Genomic DNA, 22,172 nt, shown 5'->3' on the forward strand with positions numbered 1-22,172 from the left:
CTCCATAGTTTATAATCTTATTTTAAATCAATGGGCTGATTCAAAAATAGCATTTCTAACTCTGTGTTACGCCACTTTCAGTCCTTTGAAATTGGTTTGTTTAAATAATTATTTCCCATTAGTTCCAAAATGATGAAATCTGGCTTCAGTTTACTTTACTAATCAATATTAATGGTATAATCCTGGTTTAAGATTTTAAACTGACACTTTCCTGGAATTTTCTCTTTTAGATATTATATGTAATTTTGATTTAAACAAATCGGGATCATGGTATTACAAGTGGCATGCAGTATGGAAAAGGGAGGAATAAGTAGGCTTCACACTTGTCTTTGATTTGTTCAACCAAAGAGACCAATAAGATGTCTAAAATGGCCAAGGAGCTTTGAGATAAATATGAAATTTAAATGTACTGTAGGCGATGGTTTATAATGATTCTGTTCCACTGGGCCTTCCTTTGCTCTCATAATGTTTATATTTTTGAGACACCCAAATGGAAAATGCTGGTTGAGAATTACAGCAGGATTCTTGATTCTTTCATCACTGGAATTCAGTAACATAACTGCTGTCATACACAGGATACGGTAAATATGGTACTTTTGTTGGGGTGGTAATCGCAAGCTGGAACTGAAGGGTTTCCTGAAGTCTCTCTTGAGACTTTTGTAGGATTTTTCTGGATACTTATTTGTAAATGCATGGTTGCAAATTGTGTTATGACATCCCATAACTATTATGGAACAATGAAAGGCAAGAATTGACGTAACTCGCATAAAGTTGGTATGGCTATGCTAAAGCAGTCCTTTGTTACAATTGCATGTTATACTGTATTTTATCTCTTGCCTGTAAATAATAGTCTCTAAAAACAGTAAATCTTAGATCCAGCCTAACCACAGTTTAGTTTTTCATTTTGGATTATGTACAGTGTGACTTTTGGAGGGACATTTTTATTCTAGGAAAATGACAAGCCAACAAGAAGCTATAATTGCCCTGATTTTTAGGAGTGGTGCAATACTGCAGATCTGATGTACTGCAAGACATGAATCAGAAAAATTCTATTAAAAAATCTCTTGAATGGCTGACACGGGAGTATTATCCGCAATGATTAATTTGACTTGGTCATTATCAACACAGACAAGTCTGACAAAATTGCATTTCATTCCCCACTGAATTCATAAAATTTGTGTACACATAATAAGAAGTTATAGTCCTATGCTATCCACTGTATTTGACAGGATTTCAGCTCTGGAAAAAAATAGGGATGGGGGAAAGACCAGGAGAGGGAATTGGGAAGCAGTTTAAAAGCCTACAATTTACTATCTTTTTCTATAGCTTGCATATCCCAGATATGCAGTTCAAATTTCCCATGAAAGTTCTAGTGAAAGTCACTTTGAATGATTCTGGAAATAGCTGCTTTATCACTCTCAGGATTGAAAGGCAAAAGTTTCTATTTCTATGAGGCTATGCAACCAGTTTGTGAAGGAAAACACATATCATATTGGGTTGAGAAAAATTGGTTTTGCCAAAATTGCCTCTTTTGCACTTATTGAAACAATAAATCAAGCATGCTAAGCCAAAACTAAACAAAACACATTACATTTTGCAATATATGAACTTAGCCAATGTCAACTGTTACTGTACTGGATATATTAATGGTATGACTTATAGAAAATATCATTTCTGAAAGGACAGCTATGGTATCATGAAGTGAAAGTTGTGTGGCCAGTAACTACCTCCAGGAGAAGACAGAATGGGATGTTAAATCCATCCTGTTCCATTTTGCATTGACAGGTGAATTTATATTACTTGGTCTGTTTTCCTTGCAGTTCACCAGAAACAATTTCTCTGCTGCTTTCTCTCTTAAACTTATATTTGTTCTGAATGTTATTTGACAGGACAAATATTTACCTCCAATAATGATGAAAATCTCCATCCTTCTAACTGTGAATAACATTCTTTGAATCAATGTTTGTCTGAAGCTTCCAGGATCCCAGCAGATAATCACAGTGAACATGACATGACAGAGAATTGGGGTCACTTGATATTTGTCAGGTTTCTAAGGAGAGCATTTTTCTTGAATTCCTGCCTGGCCAAGTAATGTTCTTTGTGATTAACAATTGCACACAATGTCTCTCTTGATGGAACTGCTCATCTATAGAACTGAAAGGATTTTTCATTTACTACCCATTTTACATGTGTGGAGTATTGAGGCATAAAAAAGGATTTGTTTTTATTGTTATTGAGCAAGAGATGACATGAATAGCCAGATTTGTACAAGATTACATTAACTTGGAATTAGAGTATTCAGATGCAAAAGAGGACAGGGGTCACATAGCTTTAGGATGGCATAGGCGTAATTTTGCAATTCCCACATGTTGCTCTGGAATGCAGATTGCCCATGTTTGGCCTAGAGGTTTTAAATGTGGATGGTATTGTTCTGGATGACTGTCCCATCTATTTGCTCTGCTTCCTTCCACAGGAAGTACATAAGAGCACTGCTAGATAAGACCCGAGGTTTGCTAGAGACCTCTTTGGGAAGGTCCCAGGCAGGACACAAGTATAGTAGCATCTTGTCATTCAGTTACTAGCCCTGAGAGTTGTATGGTATCCATTACTGGAAGTATTACAGAGTTAGCATAACTGGTAGACTTTGGTAGTTGTTCTCCATGAATTTGCCTAGCCCCCTTTTCAAATCCATTCAGCTTGTGCTCAACTCTATATCTTATTGTGAATTACACAGTTTTGTTGATGTGTTGTATGAAGAAGCATTTGTTTTTATGTCCTAAATTCCTCCCCATCCTTGAGTTTCCTTGAAGAATCCCAAGTTCTAGTATTATGAGAGGCAGAAAAACATGTACCTATCCACTTTCTTCACTTCATATATGACCCTTGTCATGTGTCCTTTTCTGCACAAGGGCATAATAAGTGTGGTTTCTCCCCTGTGGTTTGCCCACTACTGGAAGCTCTGATATTAGTCTTTCCCAACTCCAGTTATGTGGGATTACAACCCCCAACATCTCCAGCTGCTTTTCATGTTGTTTAGTAAAACCTTTTTGCATGTATAAGCCCTTGATTTTATTTCACATTTAATTGTTTTCTACTTTGTCCAGTACTTAGAGTTGAGCCAGGTAAATAAATCTATGGGAAACTCCACAGTTGCACAGAAGATAGAAATATTTTTAATGGAGGGGGCTGTTAAAAATACACACACACCCTTGGGTAAGTTGGGACATTTCCAAACAATGTGCTGTGTTGCATTCACTTTCCTTTTTTATTTTCTCTGATGATGTGGAGGCTAATGTTTCTCTTTGCAACAAATCAATATAACTAGGGATGGAAAAATAATAATGTGGCACAAGGATCCTGGTAGGTGCTAAGCAGGTGCTGGTGACATATTGTTATCCATGGAAGCCACATTGCGAATTGCAGCTCTGTGCAGTAAAGTTTGTAAGATCTGCATTCCTGAATCAGGTTCCAATAGTTTGTCTTTATTCCTGATGATTTTTGTGTTCTGTAATATGCAGTATGCAGAAAAGCTTTTGAAGCTGGTGTAACAAGAGATTTGAACAAAATAAGGCTTAGATTAAAGATTCATGCAGCCATGTAGAGAAGATTAAAAGCAATATTTTCAGAAAGGCTTTTGTAGATGAAGGTTAACAAGGTTTTGAAGTGGAACTATTACATCTGTGGTTTGTTATTATGGATTTATACTAATGGTAGAATCTGTGTTGCATTTTTATGTTTCATGTTTTTTATTATTATTTTAAAGCTGGCTTTTACATTGGAGTGGCAGCATGTAAAATTATATCTGTTTATTTAAGAATGCATGTGCTGTCTTTCAGAACAGAAGCTTCCAAGCTGTCTTAAAATTAAAATGATAAAATGTTTGTATTTATTAATTCATCTGTCTATACAAAAATCCAGGAAATGAATCCATTTCAATCAGACGACTAAAAAACATACTACCATTAGAAGTAAAAAAGGTACTTCATTAAATTATCAGCTAATTGTTTCAGTAAAAAGCAGATTGAAGTAAATCATTAAAATCCTGAAGAGAATTCAGCGTACCTCTTTTTTTAGATCCACAGATAGTTATACCTCCTAACTAACCTCAAAAGCAAATCTATAAATCAGGCCTTGCAAGTGAATGTAATGTGTGTGGAGGGCCATATTGGCAAAAGTGGACTAGTGGACTTTAATATATGCATGATGAGCTTCCACAGTCACTTACTGTATATAGAAAGACCAGTGTTAAAAGAAATCTTGTGATATCCCTGTAAGTGACATTGATACTCTTTTGGGTTTTTGAAACCTTTTCGGGCCCAGTAGGTGGAAAAGGCCACACAACATACATGAACAGTACATCCAATAATCCATCCACTACATCGATTTTTTTTCTCATTTTATATATACATCTACAAGCACACTCAGGAATTTTGAAAGAGATGATAGAGATTATAACTCTTTCTTCTAGGCCATTATGAGCAAGTTTGCTGTTTCTCTACTGTTGGCCGGGAAATTATGATCTGCTAAAACAGTGCTGGGAGGGAGGAGAAGAAAAATGTCCTCCCCTCAATAATCATTACCAAGATTGTTGTTTCTGAATCATTAGCAGTGGGGAAACAGCAGATATGATTTTCACCACCCAGCAGACGGCTGATCAGTTGGATGGTGGAAAAAAGTAGACAGGGTTCCACACACACTGGCAGATGGCCAGGAGAGGGGCAGAGGGCCTCTTGTATCCTGTGGTTACCCATATGGAGTCATCATAATGATTCAAACTTAATCTGGCTTGAAACTTGCCCATTGCTGGCTTTCAGTATTTTAAGTAAAAATGCATTGCCCTATATATTTTTTACTATTATCTCCTTAGGAATCCATTGTGGTTTATTTGAATTGGTATCTTAACTATTAAGTATTTTGTGTATGTAAATTAGATGGCTTTATATTCATGTGGCACTTAATTGAATTGTGGACACTGTGGTGGAAGCCACATTAATGGAAATTATCTTTAACAAAATAATATTTTGGAATATCAGTACTTTTCAAAAGTAATTTAAATTATTTACATCATGCATGCAAAACATTCTGTGCACCAGATTTTGTATGGGTGGTATTAGCACGCTTCTCTTATCACTATTACTTCAGTCAATCAGTCCTTTATTACACTCAGTGACCAGTATTCCATTGAGAAAAGCATAAAGGTTAAAACTTGCCAGATTTTTTTTTAAAAAACAAAATATTATAAAACAAAATTTGATACAAATAAGATTATAATAAAATAAACATCCATGTTGAAGTGACTGATTTAATTGATGTGATAAATTTTACAGACGATAAGAAAAAAAATTGGCCACATTCAAAGAAATTGAATCATACTGGTCAGCTAATAACAATTGTACATAAAAGAAATCTGTGTGACTTGGAAATTTAGTTCCTTTACTTTCCACATTATGCACCGCCTTTGGGGGCTGCCCAAAATGTTCCCGGAAGATACACATACAGCTACATGTGCATTTCACAAAATGGAAGGGGAGATGATTGACACAGTCTGTGTGCAGCACAGTGATAACACCAGAACACAGAGAGAATTGTTTTATTGCAGTCCATTGCAAGGGACAGGCAGAACTGTGTTCTTTTGTCAAATGTATCTTACACAGGATACAGCTTTACATTGAAAAAGCTTTATCTGGCTTGAAACTTGTGTATTGCTGGCTTTCAGTATTTTAAGTAAAAATGCATATTTTTTATATATATATTTTTTACTATTATCTCCTTAGGAATCCATTGGGGTTTATTTGAATCGGTATCTTAACTATTAAGTATTTTGTGTATGTAAATTAGATGGCTTTATATTCATGTGGCACTTGATTGAATTGTGGACACTGTGGTGGAAGCCAAATTAATGAAATTATCTTTAACATAATAATATTTTGGAATATCAGTACTTTTCAAAAATAATTTAAATTCTTTCTCTCCTACCCAGTTACTTACCTCCTGTTCTCTAGCTTGCATCTTCCCCATTCATACTCCAAGCCCTCTGTATAAAGAAAGGATGGGCAGCCTTTTTTGCATCATAGATTATATTCACACATGAGTAATATGCTAGAGGCTGGAGAAAACATTGGAGAGACACAGTAGGTATAGACATGGACATTCTTGATGCTCCCTTTTTTCCTATCCACCTTGCTGCTGATTATTCTCTTCTTCTATTTCCTTCCACTTTCCCAGCAGTGTAGACTTTTCTAGAGAGAGAGGTCTTTCATAATGTGTCCAAAATGTGATAATTTGAGCCTGGTCATCTGTGCCTCAAATGATAACTCTGGGTTGATTTGTTTGATGAATCATAAGTTTGTTTTCTTGGCTATCCATGGTATTCTCAGTAGTTTTCTCCAACACAAGAAAACATAGAATACAATAAATATTAATAAATAAAAACGCACAGGAGAAAAACTAATAACATTACCAAGAGGGGCAATCTAGGTTCAAGTGGGTTGGGTTAGAAAAATGGGGCTTTCTGGCCTCAGCCCTCTCCTACCACTAGTAGCTTTACCTGGGTGGATCTCTTCAGACAGGTTGGCTCAGGATGGAATAGGCTATTCTGAAGACGCCAAGCCATAGAGGGCTTCATTACACAAGACTAGCACTTTGAATTATATCCCTTATTGGCAAGGCCTACAAGACAGGTGTAATATGCACATACAGGTAGTTCTTGACTTACGACCACAATAGGGACTGGAAAATTCACCATTAAGCAGTGCGGTCATTAAATGAGGCATCACATGACTGCACCCAATTTTACAACATTTTTTGCAGTGTTTATTAAGCAAATCACCGTGGTTGTTAAGTGAATCACATCAAGCAAATTACATGGTTGTTAAGTGAATCACGTAGTGGCCCATTGATTTTGCTTGTTGGAAGCTAGCTGGGAAGGTCACAAATGGCAATCATGTGACCCCAGAATGCTGCAACCATTGTAAATACATGCTGGTTGCCAAGTGCCCAAATTTTGATCATGTGACCGTGGGGATGCTGCAATGGTGGTAGGTGTGAGGACCCATTGTAAGTCATATTCTTCAGTGCTGTTGTAACTTTGAACAGTCACTAAATGAATGGTCGTAAGTCAAGGCCTACCTGTTCTGTAGCAGTCAGTAATCAGGCTGCTGCATTTTGGACCAACAGTGATTTCCAGGCAGCCTTTAAAGGCAGCAGTTAAAACCTGGGAAAGCTCCTAGAGGTGATTTCATTCCTCCAGAGTTACTAAAGGAAAATAAAGATTGGTGGGCCCCAGTGCTGCCTGCCTTACTTATTTATATTAACAGCACAGCACATTTTCTATCCGAGTGTAATGAGGCCATAGTCATCCCTCTCTATAAGAATAAAGGAAATAGACTTAACCCTGGCAATTACAAACTTATTAGCTTGCTTCATTCTATAAGCAAGCTATATACAAAGTACCTTTATTTAAAATTATTGAATTGGATTTAGTGGGAACCTTCAGTCACAGACGACCATGTGGTCCTACACCATTTAGCTGAAAAATACATAGCCCAAAGGATCCCTTTTTGCAACCTTGTGGGTTTCAAATCAGCTTTTGATTTGATTCCAAGGGAGAGGCTATGGAAAAAAACTAAGGTTCCTCAATGGATAAAAGATTATTCCTTCTTATCCAGACTCTTTATTCTAACACCACATTGACAGTCAGATATTCCCCCTGAGGGTATTTTTCAGGAGTTGTTTCTATCCAAATAGGGGTAAGGCAAAGGTACATTCTAGCTCCCTTACTTTTCAATCTGCATATTAATTCAGTAATTCAGGCTCTGACATCTTTTGATTGTCACTCTCCAATGTTAGCAGATTGTACAATTCCAGCTTTGTTATATGCAGACAACATAGTAATTTTGTCTGTCTCCCAAATGGGAATGAAAAGGGTATTGAGATCATTGGTTTCCTTTTACCTAAAAGAACAACTTGCAATAAATTATCAAAAAAACTAAAGTGCTATTTTTTGCACTACAGAGTTATAGGATGCATAAATAACAAATTAATGGGATCCCAATAGATCAAATGCACACTTACAAATATCTTGGGGTGCAGTTCCAGGCTTCCTTATCTTGGAGCACACCTTTCTTTTATTGAGCCCAACATGGCCCCTCAACTGCCTGGAGATTCTTCCATTCAAAGGGGGCACATTTTATTCCTGCAGCTTGCAAGGTCTTTCTTGCTAAGGTTATTTCTCAGCTTCTTTATGGTGTTCAGATTTGCACTTTTAATACCCTAGAAGCTGCCTAAGATGCATCAAGAATGCTGCCTTACACTTAGAGATGGGTTTAGTTTCCATGGGTGCCAGAGCCTGGTTTATCTCATTAATTTCTGGCTAAAATTATTATTTTTTCCCTGTGGGTCTGACTCCACTGGTTTTCAGAGACCATTTTAATTCAGCATGGCTAATAAGAGCTAACTGCAAACTCCAGTCTTTAGGTCTCCTTTTGGAGAGCCTTTGCCCATTAGGGTTTGAAAATCCCAGGAATCATCTTAAGCGACGTACCTGGGATATTGATTTCCAACCCAGTCTAAGCCTAGTATCCAGCCCACAGTTTGTAGATTGTTCTCAAATTGGCATGTGCCATCATCCTACCTCTCCTCCATTCTAATTCTGACATTTTATTGGACCTTCACCTAGGCCAGGTTGGATGCACCACTCACCACAGTCCTGTGGGGGCATTATAAAAACGTCCCTCTTTAGCAGCGTAGATGTCCATGTGGGGACGGCTCTGTGGCATCTGTAAGCCACATGCTCCTTTGTTCTCTCTTTACAGGGAATCTCAGAAGACGTTCATCTTACCCCATTTTAAAGAACTATCTTGGTAGAGAGCATGATGCTTATCTGTTACTTCTTCTATCCCGTCAGGACTCTGATGTATCTTTCCAGGCTGCCTGATTTTGTGCCTCTATTTGTTCTGTTCCCACCTATGACTGAAGATTAGCACTAATCTTGGTGATCACCACTGTTATTTGTATTATTGTTACATTAATTTTATTTTTATGTAATGCTATTGTATTTTATGGCTACTTTTTCGTCTTATCAATAATTTTAGGTGTATGTGTTTCTGTGGAGTTTTATCTGGCCTAAATATCTTAATAAAGGTTTGTGGTTAAAGGCAGCCCTGTGTGTCTTCTACATTTAAGTCCAACCTAGTGATATCTTTGAATTTATTCCTGCTCCCACTAGAAGTACTTTGAGTAGTTTGGCTAAATTCCCTATGTCATTTTGCTGTGGTGATAGTAGTGTTCAGTGATCTCTTCTTCTCCCTACTATATATTTGCTAATGCCATACAATTATGATTGCAGACAATAGGATCAGAACAAGGAAGTGATAGCAAGACTCACAAATGTTTCACTGTTTTCATTTTATAGTTTTCAAGGGTTGACTATTATAGATTTGTAGATACCATGTAAAAAATAAATCTTGTATCTATCAGACATGTTTCATGTAGTTTTACTTGTTCTAGTGGATTAAGGAAATTAACTACCAACTACCTTATATCAGAGATATTAAGCACCAGGCCTGTGAGAATGGGCGTGATTCAATTTGAGATTTTAAGGCAAGCTGATTGAATTTAAAGTGCTTTAAAATTTGATTTGAATAGAAGATGAATCCATAGGCTACGGGGTTGGCGGGGGGAGCACTTCTTCAGTTATTTTTTTTTTTTATTTGCAAAATGGGATGAAAATAATAAAATGAAAGACCATTTTGAGAAGAGAGCTAGCAAGTTTCAGCTTATTACTGACTTTACATAGAGCTCTAGTACTAGTACAGAGTCATAAACTGATTCATTGATCCAACTGTTTCCTCACTGACTTCAGGATGATGAGCCAGCTTTTTTATGTATATCACCAGTACTTGTGAAAATGTCACTTTTGGTGAGATGCTAGTAAAGAGAGATTTAGGATATTTCAAGTAGGTAGAAATAGGCATTGTTAGATATAACTTGTGCTGTTCCCCTCATCTCTCTCTGCAACTGTGTACTGCTTATAAACTGAATATTGAATAATAGCCCATTTCTGAAACAAAGTACATTAGATTAGTTAGTGCTTTATGCAAAGAAGAACTTTGATTCATTATTCCAGAAAAAAAGATTGAGAATTCTGTCACAAGTCTTTCTCTTAATACATTGTGATGCTTTTCATTTATATTCTTTGGAATCATACCTAATAAACATATTTGTGGTTTTAAGTCAAATTTTGTTTTCAGAATTTTCTGAATGTCTTGGTGTATTTCTTTCCAATACCTTTGAGTCTTTTTACATAACCACCACATAGAATAAAACATTCCTTCTTTGTGTGGCATTTCCAACTTTTATTGTTGTATGATTTATCCATCTTGGCAATCATTGACAGAGTTACATGTAGATCTTCTTAAACTAGTTGTTTTACTAACATGTCTGGTTAATCTTTATCACTGTTCTACATATCTGATGACAATGTCATCAATGAATGATCTGAATTCTTTGAATACAGTATAAATGTATTAATTTCTATTGCCTTCAATTCCTGCCACACAATTTCTATCACTTTTAATCTCCAAAGAATGTGGAACAACTGTCCTTGTTACTATTATTTTAGTGTTTATACATTGTATACTATATGTCTCCATTCTTCATTCACATTTAATAGTGGAAATAGTTCTGTCATAATACATTTTCTCCTACTGAATAAAGGGAGCAATATCCACAAAGACAAAATATTATAAAGTTATCTATTGAAAAGCAGCTATGCAAAAGAACAAAATAAAGGTGCTGCCTTGTAAATTCATTTTGTTTCTTAAGCTTTCTCCCACATATGTTTATTAACTTTTACATCATTGTTTATATATGTATACGTGTGTGTGTGTACAAAATTTTTATTAAAGATTTTTAAAAAGGAAGATAAAAACTTATACAAATTAATATAAAGCAAGGAAAAGAAAAAGAAAGAAAGAGATCAAAGAGAAAGCTATAAGTGCAGGAAAGGAAAAAAAAACATGTTAAAAATAGAAAAGAAAGAAAAAAGATACAAAGAAGTAGCTTCTGATCTTCTTTACAGCAGTTATAAGTACAAGCGTAAATTTACCTCTTCCTCTATGGTTACAACATAACTCTCTTCTTTCTATAATCTATCCTATCTAATAATCAAAACTATTAATCATAAGTTCATTTTTTTCTGTTTTATTCAAAAAGTCCAAAAGGGGTTTCCAGTCAGCAATGAATGTAGACATTGTCTTTATTCTAATCAAAGAAGTCAATTTAGCCATCTCACAAGCTCCATCATCTTCACCAACCTTTCCTCCATTGTGGGTAGTGCTGAATCTTTCCATCTTTGTGCATACAGTAATCTTGCTACAGTTATCATGTGCAAAAACAAAGTTCCATGACTTTTTTCCAACTGTTTGTCCATCAATCCCAAAAGAAAAACCTCTGGCCTCAATTGTATATTAATCTTTAAACTCCTCTGAATTAGTGTGTATATTTCAATCCAGAATTTTCTAGCTTTTTTACACATCCATCAAACATGACAAAATGTCCCTACTTGTTCATATTTCCAACATAAATTTGAAGTCCCTTTATACATTCTAGACAATTTCTCTGGTGACATAGACCAACGGCACATCATTTTATAAAAATTCTCTTTAAGATTATAATATAGTGTAAATTTCAGTCTTTTCAACCACATACAGTATTTTCCCATTATCCCATCTGTATATTATAACCAAATTTTTAGCCTAATTTATCATACATTTCACTTGTTTTTCTTCTGTTTAAAATTTTAATAAAAGTTTATACATTTTAGCAATTACATCATCATTTGTACACATTCCATTTCAAACTCAGTCTTACAATGTTCAAAACCATAATTTTTTTTGTCTACTCTAACTATATTTCTAATAACTGTAAATAAGAGAACCACTGACAACTGTATCCCTCTGCCCCCAGTTCTTCTTTTGATTTTATTTTACATTCCCCTTGACAAAATTCTAGTATCTCATGATAAGTTAGCCATTTGTGATTGCCTATTATTTCTCGTCTATTACTCGTCCATAAAATAAACATTTTATAGACGAGAAATAATAGGCAATCACAAATGGCTAACTTGTGGTTGACAGCCACAAAGATGTTTTCAGGCACATCCTGGGTTTGTATCTATTCCATATTCTCAATATGGCATATCTAACATAATGATTTTTAAAATCCACATTATGGATTTTATCATACCACAAATATCCATGCCAACCAAATCTCAGGTCGTGTTCTTCTAACTCCAAAAGCCTTCTATTTCTCAGCAGCGCCACTCGTTCATCCAAACTAAACAGCAAGCTGCAAAATACAATTTCAAATTGGGTAGACCCAATCCTCCTCTTTCCTTTGCATCTTGTAACATCTTATACTGAATCCATGTTTTTTTCCCCTTTCACACAAATTTAGATATATCCTTCTGCCACTGTTTAAATGGTGCATCAATTGTCAAAAGAGGTATTGTCTGAAACAAAAACATCATTCTAGGCAAGACATACATTTCTATCACAGAAATTCTCCCCAGCAATGACAGGTGTAGTTTCTCCCATCTTAAAATATCTTTTTAAACTTCATTCCATGTCTTAATATGGTTATTTTGAAATAACGTACGGTTCATATTTGTCATAGTGATACCCAGGTATTTTACCTTCTTATCAATCTTGAAACCTGTTTTATTCATTAATTCTGTTTGATCTTCTACTTTTATAATTTTTTTTAACATCTTTGACTTCTGTTTATTAATCTTGAAACCTGATAATGCATCAAATTCTTTTAATTTGCCCATTAATATTTCAATTCCCTTTAAAGGGTTTTCCAGAACCAATACTAAGTCATCTGCAAAAGCCCTTAAAGTTTCTTCTTTAATCTTTACTCCCACAATCCTGTCATCTTGTCTTATATCTCTGTTCAGTATTTCAAGAACCGAAATAAACAAGAGAGGAGACAGTGGGCATCCCTGTCTTGTTCCTTTTTGTATCTCACAGGGTTTTGTTAGATCTCCATTAACAATTATTTGTGCTTTCTGTGAAGTGTAAATCGATCTTACCCTTTTTATAAAGTTCTCTCCAAAATTCATATCTTCCAAAACCTTGAAGCCCAGTTCAAATTGTCAAAGGCCTTCTCTGCATCTAAGAAAATCAATGCAGCTTGTTTTTCATTATGTTGCTCCAAATATTCCAAAATGTCGAACACGTTTCTAACATTGTCCTTTAACTGTCTTCTAGGTAAAAACCCACATTGATCCTCATGAATAAATTCTTGCAAAACTATATTCAGTCTATCAGCTAGAATCATTGTGAACAACTTGTCATTATTAAATAATGATATTGGGCTATAGTTTCTTGTTAAAATCAAATCTTGTCCCTCTTTAGGTATTAATACTATATTGGCCTCTTTCCAACTCTCTGACATCTTTCATCTGTGTAAGATAGAGATCATCGTGTTTTGTAAAGGTTGTAAAAGTTCATCCTCAACATTTATAATAAGAACCTAATAATCCATCTGGTCCAGGCACCTTTCCTAGTTTAATCTTCTTCTGTAGCTTCAGAAACTTCCATTATTGTTACAGATCTTTCTCTGTGCCTCTGTAATCCTTGGTAAATTTTGTTTCTTTAGATATTCATCTATTTTCTCTAGAGAGATGTCATTTCCTTTATACAAATTGGAATAATATTGATGAAATGCTTTTTGTATGGAAACATTGTCCATTAATACGATATCTCCCTCTTTTTCTTTTCATAATTTCATTTTCTTTTCTTTTTCTTTTCATAATTTATATGTTAGCCATTTCCCTGGTTTATTTAGAAACTTTTTTTTTTCTTTACATAATTCAGTTTTATTTTCATTTCTCTTACTGTTAACATAGATAATTGTCATTGTAAAAGCTGAATTGAGGAGTTCTTGAGGTTCTCTGAGCTTGGTTGTTTTCTTGCAGATGTTTTGTTACCCAGCTAGGTTACATCTTCTATGATAGAAGGGAGTGGGGTTTGCTCTCTGTTTATATACAGTAGTTTGCCCTGTCTGTGGGGGTGTTGTTTTCTCTTTGGTAGTTTCTTGATTAGGCTGTTGTTTACTGCTTGATTGATTGAAAGCTTAATTTGTTAAGAAATACTTATGTTCCCTGGAAATTTCTTTAATTCTTCTTCTTTTCTCTTTATTTCATCCAAAATAGCTTGTGTTTTCTCTTGACTCTTCTTTTTGAGTTCACTATTATTTTGTATAGAATAACATCTAATAAAAGCTTCACTTCCATCCCAAACCATTCTTAAATCAGTGCCTTTACCTAAATTATTTTCAAAAAATTATTTTAATTTCTTTTTACAATCCTCCACTATTGTTTCTTTCTGTAGCAACATTTCATTTAATCTTCATCTGAAAGAATTACATTTTATTTTTGGTTTATGAGTTTGCATAGGATTATGATCCAAAAATGTCTTTGATAATATCTCTACTTTAGAAAGAAACCTTAGTAGCTAAGTTTCTTGAAATCCAAATCATGTCTATTCTTGAAAAGGATCGATGTCTTTCAGAAAAATATGTATACTCTCTTGAATTGCCATTTTTCTGTCTCCATATATCAACCAGCCCTAAATTGTCCATCATATCAAAGAAAACTTTTGGAAATTTGCCTTGCATGTTTTTAATATTTTTCTCAGAAAGTCTATCCAGTTGTGGGGAGATCATTCCATTGCAATCCCCCTTCAAACACCAATTTTTATAAGAGAAACCTATTAATCTCTCCATAAGTCCATTGTAAAATAATACTTTGTCCTCATTTGGGGCATAAATTCCCAGTATCAAAGGCTTAGTCCCATGCAAATGAACTTCCACTCCAACAAATCAACCATGCTTATCAATCAGTACAAATTCTGGTTTTATTTGGGGATTTATATACAAAACATTTCCATTTTTTTTTCCTGCTGAAATAAATTCTTCACCCCAATTTTTATAAATCAAATATTTTATGTCCTTTTTTCTAATAGGTGTCTCTTGTAGACAGATTATATCTTGTTTTAATTTTTTCAAATAATGAAATATTATGTTTCCCTTTTGAGGAGCATTTGCTCCATTTGTATTCCACATTAAGCATTTATAATCCATAATCAAGCCAAAAATGTAGAAAAATCAATACATGTAGCACCTAGTTCAGTATCATCCCTTTCAGTTTCCTGTTGCACCTGTTGGAGTTTTTGTGTAGCCTCCACTGACACCTCCATTTGAATCTCCTCCAATTCTTCTTTGAAGTTTTCCAGAAATTCCCTCGCCTTCTGGACAGAATTCAATCAAAACCTCTACTGTTTAAAAGTAAAAATCACACCTTCCAATTTGCCCCATCAACATGGGGTCTTTTCCTGCTTTAACCTCTGTCTTTTTTCTTACACAAAATTCTAATAAATTTATTTAAGAACAATTACATCTGCATTATCAATTTTCAGTCTTGTATTAAAATGCTACTGCAAAACTTGATTCCTTGTCTTCTTCCTGACAAAGTACACCAAACTATCTCTTGGAACATTTCTTATTCTCACAAATCTTGTATTTATTCTGTATAGTTTATCAATTTCTGCCTCTGAATCCTCATCCCAGTCCAAAAAAATTGCTAAAACTTTAATAATCTTTTCTGTAATATCTTCAGCAGAATTCTCTGGGAATGCTTTAAATCTCAAAATTCCTTCTTTCTCAATTCCAATAGAGCCAAATTATCTAGTTCTCTTTCCAACTCTCTGTCTATAACCTCTGTCTTACTCTCCAGAACTTCCACTTTTCATTAATTTGTTTTACATCTCCAGACACTTGTTTTACAGAATTTTCCATCTTCTTAACTTTTTCTTTCATCTCCTCTTTCATCTTTACAAGTCTTTCATCCATTCTTTTTCCAAAAGCTGTCAATTTAGTATCAAATGATTCAGCTAACTTACTGGCCAGTTGCTCAAACATTTTCTGAAGCAAATCTGGTATAATTCTTCTCTCTGCAGGTTGCTCTAGTAATCCTTTCCTTCCCGCCATTTTTTCATTTTTCTGGTAGTTGCCATTATACCTGGTGAATCCAGGTTCTGCTGTTGTCCTACTCACTTCCACCTGTTACTCAATATCCTTTATCCTCTGTCTACATGTCTGGCCTTATTGTAATCCACAGTAAGGAGGTACTCATCTGAAAGACCATAAGAAGCTAGTTTAGATTCTATAAGACCACTCCAACTTGAATTAAATCCCACAGAATTAAATCTCTCTTCAGCAAATAGCTCAAAAGTATTCTGCTCATTCAGGGCATCAAGAAATGCCACATTCAGGTAAAAAACAAAACCCTATCATTCTCTGAACAACTGAAGTATGGCACAACTCATTGATTACCACAGGGGTTTGGAATTTTTGCTCCAATGTTTTATAGACCTCAGCAGCTTTAGGTGACAGAATCAAAGAACTAAGGAGCCTTAAAATACACTATTACTTAAAAATCATACATTCCCCATCAACAGTCATATATTTCACTCCTCAGAAAGATGAGTATAATGATTTAAATTATGGTATTATTATTTAGTAAATAATTATTGTATTAAATAATTATAATAGGTACATTGTTGTATATAGTAATTTATATTTTAAGGACCAGTAATAGTCAACAGCACATTTTAATCCACTCATATAATATAGTCCCTTACATTATTATAGAAGTATCTCAAATATGCAATCATTTTTTTGAAGGAACTGAAATTCTGCATTGTTCGAGATGGTATTTAATGGAAAAAAATTATGTAGATTTTGTCCAGTACTAAATAGCTTTTGCAGAAACAAGCATAAGTTTTTTTTAAAAAATGTGAGAAATTGTCAAACTACCTTTTGTTATATTTTTATTTTAGACTTACAATGGTCAGAATGAGAATAATGAAGATTATGAAATCCCTCCTATTACTCCTCCTAATCTCCCAGATCCATCCCTTCTTCACTTGGTGGATCATGAAACTGGATATCATTCACTGTGCCACAGTCTCCCTCCAAATAGCCTGATACCAGCATATTCCTACCAGAATATGGATCTTCCTGCTATCATGGTGTCTAATATGTTGAATCAAGATGGGCACCTCCTGTCTAGTCAGCTACCTACCGTGAGTAACATTTTTTCTATTGCTTTTTTTTTTGTGCCTTATTTTGTATACCTCTAGCATTCTGTATGATGATTCCAGATATAATAGAATATAATTTAGCTGAAATGAGATAAATTTCTACTTATTTCTAGGTTAAAAATCTGCTTTGGGTTTGTTGCTAGTTGGTAGATAGATGTTCTTAAAATAAGCCATGGGCTCTGCACAGAATTAAGAATCTCCATTTGTCATAATCAAGAACATCTTAAATTTTAAAAACCAGTATTAAGTAAATGAGTATTTCTGTTTTGCTGACCCAGAGATTTTTGTTAATCTGTGATCTTGCATATAGTTTTGCTGACAAAACCTATCAGCAACATGCATACAAATAAAAAAAAATATTATTTTGAATTTTCATAATGAAGGTATGAAAATTATGTAGTATATTCATAGAATCATAAGGTTGGAAGGAACCTTGGGGGTCTTCTAGTCCAACACATTATCCAGAGCAGGAATTCTCATTCTTTCCCCGATGAATGGCTGTCCAACCTTTGGTTGAAACCCTCCAGTGACACAGCACCCACAATTTCAGGGAGCAGGCTATTCCACTGCTTAATAGCTCTCATAGTCAGGAAATTCCTCCTTATTTTGAGTAAATCATAATTGAGCATGTTTTATCGTAATTGAAGGTAAATTATAAATAATAATAATAATTTGAGGGGACTACATGACTCTTTTGAAGGCATTTCCACAATCATACTTAACAATCTTTTCCATGTGATTTTGTGCCTTCAAACACCAAAACAAAAATCTTGCTAAAAGCCAAGATGCCTTCATGTGGTTTATATTTTGTTCTTTTTGTATATAATGCCATAAATATTGATTTTTGGTAGAAGCTCATATGTTATTCTTCTTGGCTGCATTGGTTTGACTGGCAAAAATAGAGATTTTTCCCAGTTTGCTACTTTGATGTTATATTTAATAGGGATGATGATGAGGAGGAGGAGGAGGAGTCAGTCCACTCCTAGATGGAGGCTCCTCTATTGAAGGTTGTAGACTGAATTCTACCATGTTGGTCCAGTGCTAGTTGGTAGATGTTTTTCAATTTCTTAGTCTAGGGTTGAGAAAGAATTACTGGCCCAAAGTCACTCAGCCAGCTTCCATGTCTAAGGCAGGACTAGAACTTGGGCCTCCTTGTTCCTAGTCCAGCACCTTAACCGCTGCACTACGGTGGCTATTATATATATTTATACCATTACATTAATCTAAATTACTTTACAATCAGGAAAATGAACTTTCTCTGTAGCTTAAGGGATATGCTCAATAGTGGACAATTAACTTGATATTTGGAAAATGCCATACAAACACTTTTAATTTAGAGAATTTTATTTTCTTTTTTTCTCTTTCCTATCCTTTTCTTATAAGGTGTTATAAGGTCACTTTCTATCAGTGAAGTAGCTCAGTAGAATAGCCTAGAAATAGTAAAAAGAAGAACACTGAGAAAACAGAAAGAACCCAGGCCTTAAAAACAGATCAGGATCTGTTCATTCCCACCCCCAGATCCTTCATTGTAACAACTTCCCTCAAGTTTTTCGGCTGGGGAATGCAGAATAGAATCAGAGTAAATTGGCAGTGATTGAAATGCTGAAAAAGCAAACTTAGTCCCCTGATCTGCTAGCCTATTGTATGTTCAAAGTAGCCTAAAATAAAATGTTTGGATTACTGTAAAATCACATCTTTGGATTAGATGTTACTCTTTTGCATAAAGTAGCAGCACAGGAATAGTTTGTTAAATAAATAAAAGGTAGATCTGGAATAGGACTGTCTAAAGAGTTTGTCTAGAACTAAGGTGAGAAAAAAATACATGCTATATCAACTTCAATCATGGCTTTATAAGCAATATGGAAATTATAGTTTCAGTTTATGAGAAAACTGATTGATTATTAGCTTCTGAGAATCTAACTAACTTTTTTTTATTTTAAACTTTTTTTTTATTTTAAACATTTATATTCCACTTCCTTATTATTGGTGACTAATAATAAATAAAAAAGCTAATTATTTATAATAAAATAATAATATAGAAATGGGGAGAAATAGAATAACAAAATAGTCCTGCATAAAATAATTCTAAACTGTCTTATAGTTAAATGATAAATAAAATTAGCACCTCAAAAAAAACATATGCTGATCAGTGTAGTATAATAGTTACACATTAGTCATGCTATAGGAAACTTTGGCTTTACTGGCTGGTAATGGGAAACTTACCTTTAAGAATTGTTCAGCTGTTCAGGTCTATAGTAAACTATAGTATGCAAAGCTGAAATATAGATGATTGTAGTAACCAAATTCACCATATCAGAAATCATGATATTTGAGTAGCAGATCCAACATTTGACCTGTTTGAAATCAAAATGGCAAATTATTATACATTTTATTTATTTATTTATTTTGGCTGGAAAGGGCTGGATTAAAAGACAGCACTAAGGCACTGATCCTAGCAACACAAACCAATGCACCAAGCAGCAGATCCATAGAAGCAGGGTCTACCACACTAGACAGGACCCAAGGAGCAGACTGTGCAGAGAGGCCTCAGAGACAGTCCAACACCTAGCAGCAGGTATAAGATGCAGGAAGGAATAGCATACACCGAACAGTAAAACCAAGTAGCTGGCATTGTGTACAGGAACATCTGCACAGTGTATGGGCTAGACCCTCCCAATTCCAGATGGGAGATTCCACAGAAGGTCATGGAGAATAACAGGGCTATGATCCTATGGGACTTCCAGATCCAGACGAACAGGCAGTTACTGGCCAATCAACCAGATATTGTGGTGGTAGACAAGGACCGGAAGACAATGGTGGTGATAGATGTAGCAATGCCAAGTGACATCAACATCAGGAAAAAGAAGTATGAGAAACTGGAGAAGTACTAAGGCCTGAAGAAGGAACCAGAGAGGATGTGGAAAGTAAAGGCCAAAGTGGTCCCAGTGGTGGTAGGAGCATGTGGGGCTGTGACTCCTAAGCTGGGACAGTGGCTCCAACAGATCCCAGGAACAACATCAGAGCTCTCTGTGCAGAAGAGTGCAGTGCTAGGAACAGCTAAGATACTGCGCAGAACCCTCAAACTCCCAGGCCTCTAGTAGAGGACCCGAGATTCAGGAAGATACATACCACCCACAGGGGTGAGAGGGGATTTTTTATATATATATAATCTTTACAGACTGTATTTTTGAAAAATGCTTTACCTATTAAAGGCTATTTGTGGGGGGGGGAGTGTTCGGGGGTTCCTGGAAAAAAAAATAGGAAGAGACAAATTGCTTGAAAAAATTAGCAATAAGTAATAGTGTATGAACTGGGAGAATCTCATCCTACTTCTTCACTAAAATCTCCTGCATTTTGAGAGGCTCAATTTCTTTGTTTAATTGAAGGAATTCAGCCAATACTTACTCTGTCATGGCCACCTCCAACTCAACAGATACGTTTGTATGAAATCAAACATTACTTTAGGCTCCTCTTCAGCTGAGTTGATTAAACCATTCATTTCTGAGACAAAAGAGTCAATTTCGTATGAAAGATATTTTCCTCTCAGTTTAATTTAAAGTGCAGACCCAATGCCTGACCCCTATTTTCATAACATGATAATTTTATCCTACGTTGATTGTCTCATTTTTGAGAAAAGATATTGCACTTATAAATCAAGTTTCTAAAATATCCAAAGAAATGAAGAGAATGGGATTTATTAAGCATCTTCCACACATATGAAATAATTTATTTTGGAATAGTCCTTGGGAAATGTTCTGTACTTTATGGTTCTGTTTTACAAATGCAGCATGATGATAATAAATCAGGATTGAGCTGCAAGAAGATAAGAAGAGGTCTTAGTGTGCTGTAAGCATAGAATAGGGATATTAAGATTTGTTTCCCCCTTGTAATGAAAATGAAAATCGAAAAGAAATCTGGGGAAGTCCAAGTTTCCAAGCTGATTGTCAGTGGAGAGTGTTTTATTTTAAATGGTGCATTTGGAATGTTGATATATCCCTAAGGTTTTCAACTGTAAAGAGGGTGTTAGGGAAGAAAATTGTCTTTCTATTTTAAGGCCAAAATAATTTTTCTCTCTTTCTGTCAAATATCTTTTTCCAAACCATTAACATTTCCATCTCTGATTAAATGTCGTGTCACAGTAAATCAGCCATTCACTTCCAGTATTTGCACCATATGTAGGCTAGGTAACATCTCTCCCAGTAATGTACCTGGAAATTCTCCAAGTGGCATTAATGGAATATATATTTTATCTATTTATTATTACATTTATACCCTGGCTTTCTATTTGTTTTACTGAAAACATCTTACAACAATTAAAAATGAAGTATAAAAAAATACACAATTAACACAATTAAAATCAAAATTAAACTCAGTCATTAAAATGATTAATAATTAAAAGGTTGGTAAAAGATTTAGCATCTTCTTAAATACAGGGAGAATGCCAAACACATTTTTGCACATTCTATGGGCTGGGAACCATTTGGGAAAAGACATATTCCTGCCTACCTGATACTTGAGCATCTGGTACTAGAAACATATTCAGAAGGATCACCATCACTGATCTAAATAACCAAGCAGGTTTATAATGGAAGAGGCATTCCTGCAGATAATCAGACTCTAAACTATTTAGGACTTTAAAGGTTAACACCAGTACCTTAAGCAATTGTGTGATACACAATTGGTAAATTGGCATAACTTTTAAGTAGGGGCATAACAGTATGATCCCTGTACCATGAACTGGTCAACAACTGTCAGCCTTTCAAAGAAGGCAGGATCAGGAAACAGGAGTGACTAAGAGTCATGGAATGTACTTTAAAGCAATTAGGATATTGTAACAGAATCTTAGAAGACTGTCAAAGCCCTTCTCTACTTCACATTATGCCTACCACAATCAAGGGAGACCTGTTTTGAGTTTCTTTTTCACACTTTCTACTTTCCCAGGAATGAGATACATTTTTCATAACAGCACAACAGTCTGGCTGCTACATTTTGCAGGAATTGCAG

General features: G+C 35.0%; 1 protein-coding gene across 2 annotated transcripts in view; it reads left to right on the forward strand.

Annotated features, from left to right (window-relative positions):
- Positions 1-22,172, forward strand: part of TOX2 (TOX high mobility group box family member 2) — a 253,594-nt gene that overhangs the window by 113,502 nt on the left and 117,920 nt on the right. For both annotated transcript variants that reach the window (XM_015888360.3, XM_025167551.2), the window contains exon 3: positions 16,905-17,150. In XM_015888360.3, the coding sequence (XP_015743846.1) occupies positions 16,905-17,150 (246 nt within the window). The remainder of the gene's footprint in view (positions 1-16,904; positions 17,151-22,172) is intronic.

This window comes from Python bivittatus, unplaced genomic scaffold (genome assembly GCF_059951505.1).
Source record: "Python bivittatus isolate LINGU-HERP-01145 unplaced genomic scaffold, Pbiv_v1 ctg000700_np1212, whole genome shotgun sequence".
NCBI lineage: Eukaryota > Metazoa > Chordata > Lepidosauria > Squamata > Pythonidae > Python > Python bivittatus.